At 38.1% G+C, this 17,488-nt stretch overlaps 1 protein-coding gene across 26 annotated transcripts in view; it reads right to left on the bottom strand.

The window, feature by feature from the left end:
* The window catches only part of grip1 (glutamate receptor interacting protein 1), a 269,029-nt gene that overhangs the window by 39,773 nt on the left and 211,768 nt on the right, over positions 1 to 17,488 (bottom strand). For 24 of the 26 annotated variants that reach the window (XM_077234606.1, XM_077234610.1, XM_077234609.1 and 21 more), the window contains 5 exons: positions 16,799 to 16,944; positions 12,159 to 12,306; positions 11,275 to 11,444; positions 7,324 to 7,470; positions 3,858 to 4,007 (listed from right to left, as the gene is read on the bottom strand). In XM_077234606.1, the coding sequence (XP_077090721.1) occupies positions 3,858 to 4,007; positions 7,324 to 7,470; positions 11,275 to 11,444; positions 12,159 to 12,306; positions 16,799 to 16,944 (761 nt within the window). The remainder of the gene's footprint in view (positions 1 to 3,857; positions 4,008 to 7,323; positions 7,471 to 11,274; positions 11,445 to 12,158; positions 12,307 to 16,798; positions 16,945 to 17,488) is intronic. The other 2 variants (XM_077234612.1, XM_077234605.1) reach the window with 1 other exon arrangement.

The raw sequence follows: 17,488 nt of genomic DNA, 5'->3' as shown, positions 1-17,488 counted from the left end.
GCTCTGTTTCTGTGCGGCAGGTATATTAGCCAAACACAAGTGGCAAGCAGTGCAGTAGGAAAAACTATTAAAATTGATGTTCAGAACAAGTGCAGCTACGTAAATTAAACACTTCAAAGTCAGATTAAAATAGGCAGAAGTTTTTTGCCATTTTAAAATACCATCTCATATCCCAGTTTAATGAGACATCTAAGCAAGCCATTTGAAGGGGGACTTTGCATCTGTGGCGCTATCAAACCTGCTGTTGTTTGAGCAAAGCAAAATGTCAACTTCTAGCACAGCCAATGGCATTATTTCTGAGCGGGACAATCTGTTTGACCAAACCATGGAAGAATGGTATAATTGTTTCCAAATAGGTCTCCAAAGCACACCTACTTGTATAAAGTAGGCAATAAAGTCATTGTTCACCCAAAAAAGATAATTCTTTTATCTTCTCACCCTCAAGTTCTTACAAACCTGTATGAATTTCTTTCCTATGCTGAACACAAAAGAAGAAATATTGAAGAACGTTGGCACTTTTCAAGAACTATGTTGCTTTTAAGAGTGCTTTGGAAACCTGCTTGTATATTTATATCTTTATTTTTTTACTTACATTTTTAGTACTTAAAAAAAAAAAAAAAAGTTATTTCGGCAACTAACTGCAGATTTATCTTTTCATCTAATATTTCTATTTTATTTCAGCCTTATTCCAATTACCGAAAATTAGTTTTAGTTTCAGTTAACACCAACAACAACACTAGAGTGCCAGAAATACTGATTCCCATTGGACTGAATCTGAAAACTGATGATGTCGGCACCATGACCTCATCCTGCATCTCAATCATTACTTTCACATCTACATTCTCTACAGTTAATAACCAGCAGCTATAAATGCAACTCACAAACAAGTCAGGTATTGAAAGTTACCATGAACTAGGTCAGTGTCATGGGCAGCTGATTAACCATTTTCCAGTCCCAGCGTTTGTTTATTGGTCTTGTTGACAAAGCCCGCAGATAACACACCACGCGCTATGAAAGCGTGGTCGGATAATTATCTGCGGCAGAGGCAGTGACGCTGCTCAGTTGAAGGATATGAAATATCTTTCAGGATCTAATTACTGGGTAGCCAGAGGTGTAATTTCCCTCTTTCACTTGGCGGCTTCAGATATGGGAAGAGAATGCTGATTGTATTCACTTCAGGTAAGTTCTATCACACTCGCTGATCTTATTCAGATTCAGAGCCCAGTCCAGAGGGGGGTTGATGGGAAGCATGTGCAACTCGTCTGAATGTACAGATAAAGACAGGCTATCATAGCGGAGACAGGAAGAATAATAGACGTGTGGCTTTTCTTTAAAACAGAGCGACCTCGAGTTTTATTGCTTTTGTCGCTATCAGTGGCTTGACCAAACTTCTCTTTTCGCACACTTGCATGCGCTTAGCATAATGAGGCAGTTATAAAGGTTCATTTCTGAGTTACTGTAGGCGGTATATTCAACCTCCTGACTTACGTTTCGCACAAAGAATGGCATAGGCAGCTATAAAAATTCTAAACCTAATATCAAAGTCAAGACAAGTCCCTGGCCAGAGCCTGCATGGAGGTGCTGATACATTACAGACGTTTCACAGGAAATCAATAACCAAGCCTTTTTCTGTTTAGGTCAACCATTCTGATCAAAACAAAAGGGTTTAAAGAATGAATTAAAGTGGAACTGGGCAAGGACCACCAATAAATCTGTTGTTTTATGCATGTTTTTATCCACTCCACATCAAATTATCAAATTTAAGTTGCGATTCACTGGACAAAAATTCCTTTGAGTTTGAATAAATTGTTGAACCGGACTCATAAAACCAAATAATTCATTCTCAAATAATTGATTTGGCTCTCGGGTGATCCGCTTGCAGCAAATAACAAAAGCTGACAAAATAACAAGATTATCAGTGAATAATGACTTGAATCAACTCAATTTGTTCTTCACAAAACTGTAAAATGCTTCTGAATATAGTGTAACCTCGATTTTGTTTGAAGTTTAAAGGGTTAGTTTACCCCAAAATGAAAATGATCCCATAATTTACTCACCCTCAAGCCATCCTAGGTGTATATGACATTCTTCTTTCAGCCAAATACAATAGGAGTTATTTAAAAAAAATAACCTATCTTCCAAGTGGGAATGAATAGTACCTGAGATTTTGAAGCCCAAAAAAGGCAACGGCCATACGTGAGTCTAGTTCACGTATGACGTAGGATGTAGAAGTAGCGTATGCTTAGGTGACAGTAGAAGCCTCTCGCGGGTTCATAAAAATAACTCAAGCTTCTCTGACATTTCTCTTAAAAAATTCTTGATTTAGTCTTCTTATTCGTGACCGGTGTTTTGCTTTGCTCTATCCATTGCACATCCACGTACGTCGATTTGTTATACGTCAGGTCAAGGGTCACTCTTCCGCCAGAACTAGACTCGATGAAGTGGAACTGGGCCGTTACCGGAAGCCAGTGATTGTAGTTTATAAAGTTATAAATATGGATATTATTCTTACAAAAACACATCGCTTTGCTTCAGAAGGCCTTTATTAACCCCTTGGACTTTACTTTTTATTACTTTTATGGATGGATGGATAATTTTTAATATAACACTGGGAATATTAATTATTAATATATTGTTATATTAAACACAGTGTTTAATATAACACTGTTAGTGTTTGGCTGAAAGATATACACACCTAGGATGGGTTGAGGGTGAGTAAATTATGGGATAATTTTTATTTTTAGGGGATATTGACCATTGACTTCCATACCGGTTCCTGAACAATACTATTTTTCCCCAGTACCAATTTTATGAAATCTTTTTTAACAAGACAACATTACATATAGCCTAAATAAAACTTTGGTTTTATTTTTTTCAGTTCGTTGACTTTTTTTTACAGACTCAAAGACTCATATAGGCCCCTGGGAGCGGAATATATGCCTTGCGCTCAAGCGCACACATAAAGCTTGCCAAAAAGCTCTTGCAAAAGTAGCCTAATGATAATGAATAGTCGAGAAAAAAATAGCAAGGAGACATTTTAATTGTTTATTATTTCTGAGACAGTGTTGACTACAATGATAAAGTTGACGTTGCTGACTCGTCTTCTTCTTAGTATAGTGAACGTGTGCCTATAGAGAGAAATGCACCTTTCAATTGGAAAGAGTATTTGTTTTTGATTGGAATTGGTTTGTTTAAAAGTCGACATTTTAAGCTTTCTATATGCCTATTTCTCAAGGCAAGTATCCTATACGCCGAGTTTCGGTTCATTTGTGACACACTCCAGTTTCTTGCAGTTGAAGGAGGAGCAACTTTCTGCTCATAAGTTTATTCCTTGCATCGGATTTGTCATGTTGCCGGTCTTGGCAAATATTGCATCGCACGCTGTTGGCATCGAGCCTGGTGAAACGTAGCCACACTTTTGCTCTTTTACCGCTCTTATACTTCTATGGGGATTGGGAGGCTTACACGCTACAGCCTCACTTGATCCACGTCTCTGGGCATAACCGGTGTAAACTGGTGTTTTTCCTTGATGCCTCGCCACAGCCAATCATGCTGCATGCTTATTGGCTCACTGACGTTAACGAGCTTAACCCCTTAGGTATCGAAATTTTGTACCAAACGACAACACATTTTTTGATACTCGATAGTATCACGGCAATTCGGTCTGTGCTTAAAAAGTAGTCATAGGAGATGAATGAAAGAATTGTAATTTTTGGGTGAAAGATCTCTTTAAGAATGAGGCCTCGTTTTGAATTGTACGAAATGTTTTGTTTCTTGATCAATAAAAACAGCTTTTAGTCTGAAATTAGTCGAATTAGAATTAGTCGAAAAATTCAACATGACTGAGTCAAACGTACTTGAGCTCTTGTAGTCTTTCTTCTTCAGTTTGCGTCTCATCATGGTGCCGCGGGGACTTGTGGGATACATGGTGCGTGGCAACGTGTTCATGTTGAGTGAGCTCAGACTGTAGGCACTCATGGAGGTGGGAGAGAAGGATGAACCCAGAGCTGTGTGGGAAAGAAAGAAACTCATTATCAGCTCTCAATGACTCATTTCAAAACATTCAATATGTAGTATATAATGTTCCGTTGAGCTTAGTAGCTTATTTTTTTGTCCATTACAAATGACATTATCAGTATAACAATTAGAGAATTTCAGAACGTCTTAGTATTTGGTTTATCTTTCTTCTGCTTTAAAGACAGCAGTACTTAAGCTGTATGAACTCCGTAAGTTAAGCTTGATGTTTATGATCTCCAGCATGATTTGAGATGATTTAATGAGCTTTTTGAGCTTCTTGAAAACATGTGACTGTCTGTACAAAGATGTCGATGTGACAAATTTACTTGGGTTAGTGATCTAGAAATAGTGCAGAATCTGTAATTTTTCCTTTTCATTTTGGGTTTGAAAAGTTTAAATCCCATTTTGAATACCATCTTTTGAACTGAACTTTTGCATTTTTTAACAACAGATGCTAGAAATGAGAGCCACGGTTTGTCACCATTCGAGGAAATGCACAAAACAACTCATTAAAGTGTAGCAGACTAGCCTCGTGTTTGACATTGTGTGAACGATGGTAAGTCTTCATCAAAGCACATCTCTAAAAATGCTCCCAATTGCCTAAAAGCCACTTCTTATCACAGAGCAATGCCTAAGAACCGGATCACAGTTCATACTCATCAGATAGAGAGATTCAAAGCCATATTTTTAGCGCTCACAAAAAAATCCTAACTGGCAGAACATTACTACTACTACAAAAAAATATGTTTTGTTTGGCTGAGACACTGGTGTTGCTGAAAACATGGCAGGATTACAGCAGATTAAGGTTTTATTTTTGCATTGCTGTTTGAAACAGATTGTCTGCTCTTGCCACATGGAAGGACATTCTGCCTTTCTATCTTGTTTTTAAAACACTAAACCATCTACAGCCATAATGAGGCCTTTTGTCCATTTGTGAATTGTAAAGTATGAGCTCTTCCTAATGCAAACGTTAAAGAGTTGATGTCCAGCAAATGCTGGATAATTTGTCTTAAGGTAAAAAGAAAACAGCGGCTTAAATAATACAACTCCCGGAGGAGTTTGCATTCAAGCGTATCAAGGACACATCTTTCAAAGATGGAAAAAGCCTTTGAACTTCTAGAACCTGGGGGATATATAATCCAGGAATAAACTGTGACTGTGACTAAAAAGTATTGATGGAATGACAGTAAATTATGTGAAGCCACCAGCATTGAAGTGCCCACAGCATCTTTATGGCCCTCCTGAATGGAGAATGTGAATCATGACTGTGAAGGTTGGGAAGGTGCCACAAGAGATTGTAGTTGTGTTGCCAACTTTAAATTCAATCATATGTGTGAAATAAGTGGCAAACTGTGAAATCGCTGGAGGTTGGCAGCTTGCTGTACCATTGGTTGCTGCAGGGGTTTTCAAACTGAAGTCTGCAAGGGGGTGTTACGGATCCACAGAAAATTATTTTTTTGGATTGTCAAAATAAACGTAATATTAACTAAATTTTTTTATTATTTAAGATTTTTTTTTGGATTGTCAAAATAAACGGAAAATTAACTATATTTTTACATCATAAATCTAATGCATTATTCATTTTTAATATAATAATTTATTAAATTACAATTAGATTAAATTAACAATTAAACACGTTTAATGCCCCCCCCCCCCTTTTTTCATTTTGCTGTCTAAAGGCTGGTTGAAAATCATCAGATTAATCAATTATTTTATCCTATTGGCAGTCCTAGTTTTAAACGGTAAGAAATAGAAATAAAAACCAAGCATAATAAATAAAAATAAAATATGAACTTTTAAATATAAAGTGATCATCCTATTTTGTATCAAAACATTCCCTAGGTTGCATCAATGGTCTCTGTCAATCACGTCACCTCTAAACGCCAGCTATCACTGACAATGGACAACATCCAGTTGCTTTAGTGCTGCAAATCACTGTCAGTGTAAACAAACAATTACAGGTCATCTCTAACAGTCTCCCGGTACCCTTGAAATGCATATAGAGTGCCAGCAAAAGAGATCGATAGGGCCCTGATGGCTGGAATTTATAGTAATGTGTCTGTATAATCAAATCAGAATCGCTGAAAAGGCCGCTGAAAGAGGAAAAGCATGACCTAAAAACACAAATGCTTTTGTTACAAGTGACAATCTCCCCATCTTATCAGCCAATTAGAGAGCAAATCTAGGGCCTCAGGATGTCAGTCATCATTGACTACATGTCCCAGAATGTATTTGAGACCATAAAGTCCACCCATGACCGCACAGGGAGAAACGATCAGGTCACATTGCTAGAATGTCAATAGTGCAATATCGCTTCCTTAACAAGGATTATGTTCCATATCCATCTATGAATGGCAACACAAATGATTCCTGTGGATTCGCTGTGTATCTTCTGCATAACAAAAACCACACAAGTCTCCCTGAATGGCTCAGTGCTCGTCTGGCTTTGTTCGGTGAGTCTGAGCTTTGCCGTAATGTGCTCTCGCTTCTGGTAGAATAGAGCTCAGCTACGCCCACAGATGGAGAATAAAGGCCAGATATAATATGGAGGAAGAGAGCAGTACAGAGAGAAAAACTAGCCTCAGCATAGTTTAGAGAAGGAAACAGCCGAGAAACAAATTAGTTCTGCTCTGTTTTCCAAAGAGATCAAATAATACGTGCTAAAAAATACAAAAACAAAAACAGTCTTATCAAATTAAGCGCAAATGAGACATTCTAACATTTCTTCCTGTATTCATCACATTATTTATTTATGTGAAGCGTGACACTAGCAACGCCAAGGTCGTGGGTTCGATTCTCAAATAATGCATGATTTAAACTGATTGTATAAAATATTAATACATTTACTATATATATATATATATGCACACACACCTTAAATATGTGGTAAAAGTGTCTGGCAAATGCATAAATAAATGTAAATAAAACAAAAAATAAAAATGTACAGGATTCACAAAGTGAATTTTTTTGACAGATGAAGACATCATGCATAATTTAAGATAACTTTAAATCTTACATCTTCAGCAAAAGATACAGCATCTTCACTCCCATTAGCTGTCTATGCTCATTTGCATATTGCTGAACTCCGCCAAACTTGATTATGGTCTCACGTGGCATCGATTAGCCAATTTTTTTAAAAAAATATACGAGACCTTGTTTTTTTTATTAAATAATACATTTGAAAATCATTCTGGAAGTATAAGTTATAAAGCCAAAACCCATAAAACAATAGAATAAATATGCCACTGATGTGAGACGAGGAAGATACAAGAGGATGAGGATGAAGGAAAAGGGAAGGAACATTACGGGGATTGTTTGGAGAGGTTTTCTGCTTGGTCTGGCTGCGGGACTGGTCGGGGTGGTAGGTGTTATAGTGTTGATAGGGAAGGAAGTTGCTGTTGTTGTTGGTTCCGGATTCCCAGGGCAATGTCCGGTTACTCCTCTGCACCTTGACTGACCACACGAAGAGGAGAGAGAGAGGGAGGACGTGAGCAGGAAAACCATACAACACCACATAAATGCCAACGTATAACAGATACAAGATAAAACAAACAAGGAGAGACACTTTAAGGCTTTTCAAACTGTGATTGACCCTGGAATAAAACCCACCATTGTTAAAAATTACCTACCTATTTCATGTTTGAAATGCCCATTAAAGGCTTATCAATCTGCTTTTTGATTGGACTTTTTCACAAGCGCAGACAAGGACAAAAAAACAAGCACAAGCTAAATAAATTGTGGCAAAAAATGTTTGTTTCAGGGATAGTTGACTAAATTCAAATACATGTTATTCCAAACCTGTATCAATTTCTTTTTTTCTGTGGGAAACCGTTTTTGTCCATTCAATGAAAGTCAATGCGTCCACAATAAATGTAAAAAATCACACAAAAAAATAAAACATTTTTTGTTGTTGTGGTGATTTATCCTTTTAAGAAATGTTCTAGGTCAACCAATGTCACAAATACTGTAGACCTCACCAAAAATGCAGGTGTAAGCTACCTTGCAATATCTTCTGAGACTTTCTTTCGGTTATACATAGTAGACAAGCAGACTTACTCACAAACAAGCATTCCCACAGCAAGGCATTAAATATCCAATAGCTAGTTCTTCCATCAAAGCGTCCTCCTAAGAATACACAACCACCTGCATTGATTATTTTCTATTTTGGCTCCTTTCTGTTTTCACAGTTAATTTTAGCAGCATATTTGCTGTGCTCTCAAACACGCAAGCGCACAGCCTGGAAAGAGAGATTACAAAAGCAGTCTCAGAGAGAGAAGAGAGAGGCAAACTAGAGGGCATTGGCTGAAGAGGGGATTAGACAGAAAAGAGACTTGGTGAGAGGTGAAGGAGGAGTGTGTTTTTGTGTAAGGCAGGAGACCAGGGATCCATCATCATGATAGCATCAAACAGTAGCACAGAGTTGAAAGACAGTGAAGAATCCATTGAGACCGAGGGTAATCAGGCCTGGACAGATGAGAGCTATTACTTCTACAATTATATGTGTGGGGGGGAAATAAAGAGAGATTGTTCATGAATCATAGAGGGGAAGACACACATGAAAATCTAATGAGTGCTTTTGCAGGCATAAACAATGTAGAATCTCTATACCAAGGGTGTCAACAAATTAATATAAATCAAGATTAATCTTTTTTGCATTATCATGATTAATTTTGAGTAGACCATTTTAGTTAAAGTAGAGAATATTGTATTGTTTTATTTAAATTTTCTATAATATTATAATATTCTATAATAATAATATAATATTATATGCATTTATATAATGCATACAGCTTAATGTGCTCTAAATCTATTTTTAAATAGTTGATTTTTGTTTTATTGTGAAGTTAACACAATATAGCTTAGTCTCTCTATACCAGGGCTGGCAACATATTAAAATATTGTATGTATATGCAGTATGTGGTATGTGTACAGTATACCCCCTGTAGTGTGCACTTAATACATTGTACTACAAAAAAACTACATGCACAAGGTAGCCAAGCAAAACGATTCGGTTCAGTGTTTGCATCAGAAACAAGTATTATTTTTGTTTTCAGCCTTAGATTCAGATGTTTTCTCTGGCACACTGTAGACACTGCCACCCATGGAAGCCCTCCAAACGGATGTTGTTTTTGCATGAGTATGTGGTGACAAGGCAGAATGTGTATGTATGATGCATACGTGCGTTAAGGTGTCAGCCAGCTGTCTAGTGTTGTGACGTTTCTGGCATTAGCCAGCTGTCTGGAATTTCAGCGCGGCTGGCATTTAGATCTGTGTTAGTATAGAACGCTTCAGTGCACTAAATCTGCTCGAGCTGAGGAAATAGAGTACATGTCTGTGTGCGAACTGCGTAGTGGACGTGCAGGTGCATAGAATTGTGAGACGCCTGACAGTAGACATGTGCGGCGCTTCACAGGATTCAGGAATGCGTTTCATCCTGTGAATGTGTTTGGATGGTGCTCTAAACTCAATTTCCTTCTTTTAAGAGCCAATCAAGACGCCTCCTACCAGCTGACCCAAGGGTCACTTCATTGTTTTCTAGTGCTGGGCCTCTAAAAAACCCTTACGACAGCAAGCAAGAAGCATTAGTATGCTGTGCAGGTCCATGCTTATTTATGTTCTATGGGCCTAGGCTTTAATCCACATTATTATTAAGTTTATAGCTTAAAGGTCGTACAGCCACTGACCTTGTGGACGTTCTGCAAAATAATTATAATTTGTCAATAGTTTTTTTTTTATCTCAGTGAAGGATGCCAGCAGAACAGCAGTACAGGAGATTTAAGATTAATATAGGATATGTCTATGGTAATCTAGGTGGTTGCCAGGGTGCTGCTATGCAGATGCTGACAAGGTTCTAGCATATTACTGTGCAGTTGCTAGGGTGTTCTAGTTTTTGCCAGAATGTTGCTACTATGTGGTTGCTTAAGTGTTCTGTAGCATATTACTCTGTGGTTGATAGAATGTTGTTGGTGGTTGTCTAGGCATTTCTATGGTATTCTAGGTGGTTGCTAGGGCGTTGCTATGCAGATGCTGTGCAGTTGCTATGGTGTTCTGAGTGGCTGCTTGGGCATTTTTATGCAGTTGCTATGATGTTCTGGATGGTTGCCAGGCTATGGCTCTGTAATTGCTATAGTATACTAAGAGTTTTTAGTAAGATGCTGTGTGGTAGCTAGGGTGTTCTGGGAGTTTCCCAGGGGATTGCCATGTGGTTGCAAAGGTATTCTGAGGGTTATTTTAAATTATATGTGGTTGCTAGGGTGTTCTGCCTGTTTTCCAGAATGTTTTGAGGGTTTTGTAGCATGTTACTGTGTGGTGGTTGCTTACTAGCCAAGTCAAAAGTTTTGATTCTGGTCATTACATATGACTTTGGTCCGGTCATTCTTACTTGGCTCTGCTTTAGTGTGTGGCATTCTTCAGCTTTGTGGTATAAATCTAGCCCTATCAGGACGTACAGCAGCATTCAAGCCTTTGTTTCTGGTGTTGAACGTTAACATCCTGCTCCTGATAAGACGTGACAGGGCACACATAGGATGTCATGAGGATGTATTCTCTGGGAGAATCATCCTTGCTCTAAACTTTTAATGTCAACTTTTGTTATCATACCATTTGGTGGCGCACAGCTTAATAAAAACCTGTCAGACGATAAGAATGAGCTTTTGAACAACACGTAACCCCTGACAACCGGGGGAAAGATTCAGATATCTGCAGGAAAGATGTTTAAATATCATTAAGATAACCATCATGTGGAGAAGACACAGCTGGCCTTGCACTGCTGTCAAATGCTGCATTCAGGCAACATATTGTATCTAGGAACTACAGGGTTGATATCAAAGACACGCAAGAATTATGTTAGGCATCAATTATGCATATCGCATCACTTTCAATATTGATTAACTCATTAGGAGAATGTCTCCACTCTCAGAGCACTGAGATTTGAAGAGCTAGTCTAAGATGCATGTTGTACAACGGTTCCCATTAATAAATGTGACAAAAAATAAAATGCTGAGTGAGTAAAACTAAATGTGCATTTATCCACCACATTTTACAATTTGCATCACTTTCATGGTCTTACACACTAGAGAAAGTCCTAATGGAGTGTAAAAAGAGCTGGGTCGGTTTAAAATCAAGCAGGGATGCAGTGAATTGCCTATATCCTTACAATATACAATTCAAATTTAAACAAATGGATTTGAAGTGTTTTCTGTTGTAAATCTCTAGTGTGCAGGTACCCTTAGAGCTCAGAGTGTGTAGGTCTCTTACCATGTTCAGGGCCCTTGAGAGCCAGTCTTGTCTGGTGGTGGGGCAAAATCTCCATTTTGACATGTTCTGAAGCGCTAGCTAGCAGCTGGGTGGCCTCGGCCAGTGTGCAATACTCCATACTTGTGCCGTCCACTGACAAGATGTGATCACCTGCATGCAGTGCACCACACCTGCAAAGGCAATTAGATTACTTCCTGTTTTGCCAATCCTGAACGTCCACTGAATTGCACTTATCACAGTTATCATTTCAAACAATCGTTTAAAACAAATTCTTCTCAGTACTGAAAATATCATGACTTTCAGTAGTCCAACACCAAAGTAGTTTCAGTAGTTTGAACACCAAACTTGATGCAGACTAAATATTTTTAATAAACAATAATACTTTATAATTTAATATAATTTTTAAATTTGATATATTTATTTAATTTCTAATTAATACATTAGCAGTTCTAGATTGGGCACCTAAACTGACACCCTGTCGATGCAAAAAGGGTATAAGGAATATTATTAATTCCCACCCAATGTTTCTCCCAAGAGCAAACTCTTGAATCATCTTCAAAGTGCTAATCTGTTCTGATGGAAAGGTTTTCACTTGCTCAGCAGACCGCCACCCTTATTATTGTTTTGGGCCTTTCTGCTGGCATGAAGCCTAGATGAGTTATTGAATTTCTATAATTAGTTGCTAAGCTATATGCATTTCAAACTTTGAAATTTTCACAAGCAGGCATCAGGTTTCTGCAGCATACATTTCTCTCCTCTCGACGCATTGATCTGGCTCACAAAACAATGGAAAGATGATGAGCAATGATGCTTCTTTCATAAGGAAAATTCCTCTTTCATTTCATCTTCCTCTGTGTTGTGGAAATGATTGCCGCTGTAATTACCTATCGGCGATGCTGGCTGGTTTGACCTTGTCGATGATAATGACCTGCTTATTGCAGTACATGGAGGTAGAGAGAGCCAGACCTAAACTGGAGCCCATAGACTTGGCCACCTCCACCAACAGCGGGCCTGAAGCTGTGGCTACAGAATCTGTAAAATAGAAGAAAGACATTGATTATATTCAGAAAATGGAGCTTCCAGTGGTATAAAGCGTCTTTTAATCGTGTGAATATATACATTTTCTCTGCTATGGCACCTGTGTGAACTTGAGGAATTGACAGACTACATACATCCACTAAGAATCGCTTTTACACCAGCGGTAACAACTTGATTAGTTAGTTTGCTTCTAATGCATTTGTAAGTGTGGCTTAAGTGCCCAAATACATGGGGGAAAAAAAGCGTAAAAAACATTACGAATGATGGCTATACACCCACACACACACATGTACACACCCCTCATTAATGTGAATGAGGGCGAGCGGCTGCGGTTGGACCTGTTCAAGTGTAATGGAGGTAATTCAACATCTCAGTTTAGTAATGGGCTGCACTAAAGACCTGATTACACCATACATCTTCAGAGTGTGGAGGAAACCACTACGCGTAAACACGTGTCACACGAACGCTCTTCCAGCCCGTTTCCAACATGTGCTGATTTCACTTGACGCCCATTACAAAGAGAAATAGCTCCTGCTGTTGTGTATGGAGCGGACAGAATGAGCAGCCGGTCTTTAGTTAGAGCGGGCGTACAGCTGTCTGCTGTCTGGTGTGACAACTTCCTCCCTGCGTTCGAGGTAAACACACTTGCTGCCATCGCAAAATAGCAACATACTGGGGAAATTCCTTCGCTAGTCTGAAAGAAGCTGCTTTAGTCTGTAAAGCGGCTCTATGAAGACTTCAACATGTGGTGATCCAAGTGTATCCAAGGAACATTGTACATTTACGCACTTAGCAGAGGGTTTTATCCAAAGCAACTAACAAAGGAAGAACCAAAGAAATTAATCAAGAGCCAACAATATTTGTAATATACAATGCCAGGTTTATTTGGCTACTACTGTAGATCAGGAAGCAAGCTAGAAAAGGAGAAGTGCAAAGAAAAAATAGAAGGTTTTTGTGTATGTGTACTTAAACAGTTTTGGAAGTTTTAGATCATTGGAGTGAGGACAAAGAGTAATGCGGGAATTTGGGCCAGTCATCACTTTCTAAGACCAATTTAAAGCATGTTTGAAGGTAATGACTTGATTTTAGGGATACGGTTATAATTAGGGTTAGGGTTTGACAGTTGTGATGGATAAGGTTAGGGGAAGGAGATAGAGATTGCTTTGTAACAATGAATGTCCTCACAATGTTGAACAAGAATGTATGTATGTGTGAGTTTGTGTGTGTGTGTGTATTGGTTTAAGGGTGTGGAATGATTAGGTGCTTGCAGAAGATTCAAGTGAAGGTTGAAAGCTCACTCCCCCAGTGAGGAGCAGAGAAGTTGAAGATTTTGGAGACTTTGTGTCTCAAACAAAAGGAATTGTCACTTGTAATTGTTACATTCAGCATTCAACAGTGATCAAGAGTCCAATAACTACAAGCAAAAGTGTCAAAATTGATTTGTTATAATGGTATTTTGGGTGGTACATTACAATCTGGAAGAGCTGAACTGAAAATTGGCTTGGAAATTGGCTGCTGACTATTCAAGGAGACAAAATGACCAAATTCCACATCCCTAGTGGAAGTTTGGGGTAACTAAACATGCTAAATGAGATCCAAGTGATCTCCTTGAGCCATCATGACAGCTGATGATGATTAAACCCCTTTTTCCAGCCCCTGAATCCCAACTTCACCTTCCTGCCAAGCCTCACAGACCCACCTGACATCAGCTAAACTGGGTTGAACTGACTATCCATTAATAAAGCCAGGGGTGGGGAAATTGTTTAATCACATTGGTGCCATCCGGGTGACAGAGGCGTGGTGATTAACGTGCCACCGTTATGCGCATCACACTGATGAGGGCTTGATCGAGGAGCTCGCTGAGGAGTGTTTGTGTTGTCGTGAAGTGCTGGAGGAGCATGAGGTGATGGGAGGAAGAGCAGTTGTAAATAGTGATGCATGTATAATGAATGCTTGGTCTCTGGCGGTTCATTTTAATCAAACCTCGTTACTGTATGTGTCCACTGGTGCGGAGCTAAGCAGCCATTTTTATTCCTTCTCTACTGGAGATTCTGGGGTTGACAATGAAACGGAGCAAGTGGTGAGAGTGTCAAACAGATGAGATAATGCTCAATATTATGCAAATGAGATACGGAAAAAAAGCTATCCGGCAGCAAATCGCTTTCACAGGAAAGGATTCAGAGGAATCAACGCCTGTCAGGAATTCATAAATTAAGTTGGCCTCTTTCCAACTGTAATTGTGCATACATGATTATTTTATGTGATATGTGATGTATACTCAAAGCAATCACAGATCATAGACACTCGTTATACACATTACAGAAAACTTTCAGTTATGCTGTTTTTGTGGGCAAAATCCTGTCATTTCATAATAGTAATCCTTGCGATCAAGAATTTCAAGTGAGGGAGAAATATTTTCCCACGCAGATTTAAAAACCGGTTTAAGTTGGTCACGTGGATTGACAAACAGAAAGCTGTTTGGTTTGAATGAATTCGGTGTGAGCTGTGCTTCATCAATTGCTGAACTACTGGAGATAGACTGTTAACCTCTGAAATTCTGTTAATGTGAGCAGGCCTTAACACCCTTAAAGCGACAATTTACAGCAGGTATAGCTGGATTCATAAAAAATCTTTTGACTTGGATATTTCCAATGATCTTCAACCGTTCACAAAACAATCTGAAAGATTTACTCATGAATTGCACTGAATTGTTCTGAGCGGTTTGCGAATCAACAACTGACTAAACCTAGAACCTTCTCTTTTCGACATGTCTGATTCGTTATGAGTTCGGTAACAAACACACACTTGTTGAACTTAACTCAATAGGACCAAGCAAATACTAAAAACAATACCTCAATATTGCATTACAATAATGCATTAATACACAATGGCGTACAAATATTGCAGAATAGTTTTTTAAACAGTTAATTGAAATAAACTGTTTAAAAGAAATGTGTCAGACTAGCATTGTCTTTCGCACCAATGAACATGTACCATAATGAGCAGGAGAGTTGATAAGACAGAAAGAAAGTGTGAGGACAGAGGGAGAAAGATTGTGTAAATTGCTTTAGGTATAGAGAAAGTTTTATTTTAGGCAGGACAGAACGATGCCAGGACAGAACGATCTATAGGTTACACAGCAAAACTTAAACAGAGAAGGAAAGTGTACTGACCAAAAACACAGCTGAAAAGTCACTGTAAGGTAGTTAGCGTTTAATGCTGTTCTGAGGTGCAGTGCAGTGAAGCAGGATGTGCCTTTTCACTAGACAGACCTCTGGGCACAGCAAAAAGAGAATCTATCACTTCCGGGTCAGAGCCCAATAAAGACATCGGAAAGATGAGTTGCAGCCGCAGGCCACTTCAAATCTTAAGAGACTTTCCTTTCATTTCAGTTCAGCTCACTCGCTGTCACCCTCTTTCTTGTGTTTTTGCACCTCATTCACCTCTTAGGCACTCTGTCATTATCCACAGCATGTTTTCCTTGACATTTACAAATCCAACAAAAGCATATTGACATTCGAGAGTTGGAAAACATGAAATAACTTCTTTAAAATTGCTAAAATGCTGCATTCTATAATTGCTGTTTTCACTCGATAAGCGTTTACAAATACTGTAATGTTTTCCAGCTAGAACGATTAAGCCTCAACAATGATACAGAACACAACAGCTCAACTGGTCTGGTCTTCAACAAACCACAAAATGCCCATGACATGTCCCTTCTAGACAAAGTCACTGCCATTAAGGAACACTATTCAAAGAACTTGCTGAATTTCTTATAAAATAAATATGAAAAAAGTATAAGGAAATGTGACTATACGAAAACTAAGTTTTCTTACAACTGAAAACTTACAAATTTTACAATAAAAACAAAACTAAACAGAATTAAAAGTAACAAAAAAATCTAAAAAATGTGAAGTAATGAAATGCAATAAATAAATCAATAGTCCCAGTAAATAAAGATTAAATTATTAACATAAGAATTAATAATTAAAAAAATAATTAATAAAGATGAAGTAAATTCACTTTTATATCAGCAACAACACATATAACAAGTAAAGATTGCATTTTTTCTTTCATTTTCCTTCTCTTTTCTGCTATTTCACATGTAAATGTACAGTATTAATACCGAAATATAAAAAAAAATATATAAAATGTTATTGTTGTTAGTGCTGTCACATCGACTAATCGCAATTAATCACGTCTAACATAAAATTTTATAAATATATACGTGTGTGTGTGTATGTATATATATATATATGTATGTATATATATATATATATATATATATATATATATATATATATGTATGTATATATGTATATAAAATCAATTTGACAGCATCAATTGTTTAGTCTATATTAAATATTATGAAATAAATATTTCTGGCTCCTTTATTTTAAATTCCATATTTATTTCCCCATTTAATTATAAAAAATAAAAGTTAATTATCTGGGGGCGGGATTAGATGAAGTGGGAGTGTCCTTACCCATGACTGACACATCGTACTCTATTAGAAGTGTGGCTTCCTGGCCACACTGTTTGAGGATGCTCATGGCCTCTGCGTGAGACGCTCCATGCAGGCGAATTCCGTCAATACTGAGCAGCCTGTCACCGGGTTTGATGGTTCCTTCCCTGAGAGAGAAAACAAAATACAATAAAACACTGAAATGGCCTTTCTGGCCTTACAGAAGAAATGAGTTGTATACAAGAGAGGCAACTCAGAGACGCCATAGCACTTTTTGTGTGTATTGTGTTATGTGTCTTCTGCTTGTTTGCCCGTAACAATAAGCCTTTTAAATGCTGGAAAGGTTACAGACAACATTCCATCTGTTATCATGGCAGGCAGGCAGGTCACGTCGGTGTTCAACACACCAGAGACCTTTCCGAAACCCCAGTAATTCCTAAACTAAGACGAGGTACCACTCTGAACCTCAAAAGATATAAAAAATAAACTCATTTACCATGGGAAGCACTTTAGAACATAGAGAAAATACAATTATCAATTATATTGTTGCGTCTGGTACTTTGTGTTCTTGGACCACCATCTGATGCATATGCACACAAAACTGGCAAGTTCAAGCTGATACATCTGGAGACAATCTGATTGGCTGACTTCTATGCTTTTTAATCAGTGCGCCTGGAAACAAATATGTGTTTACAAGATACAGTGATGCAA

This window comes from Siphateles boraxobius, unplaced genomic scaffold (assembly GCF_051911475.1).
Source record: "Siphateles boraxobius isolate OS27281-9 unplaced genomic scaffold, OSU_SipBor_1 19, whole genome shotgun sequence".
NCBI lineage: Eukaryota > Metazoa > Chordata > Actinopteri > Cypriniformes > Leuciscidae > Siphateles > Siphateles boraxobius.
The sequence above is the reverse complement of the archived record's forward strand: the minus strand, read 5'-3'. Positions and strand labels throughout refer to the sequence as shown.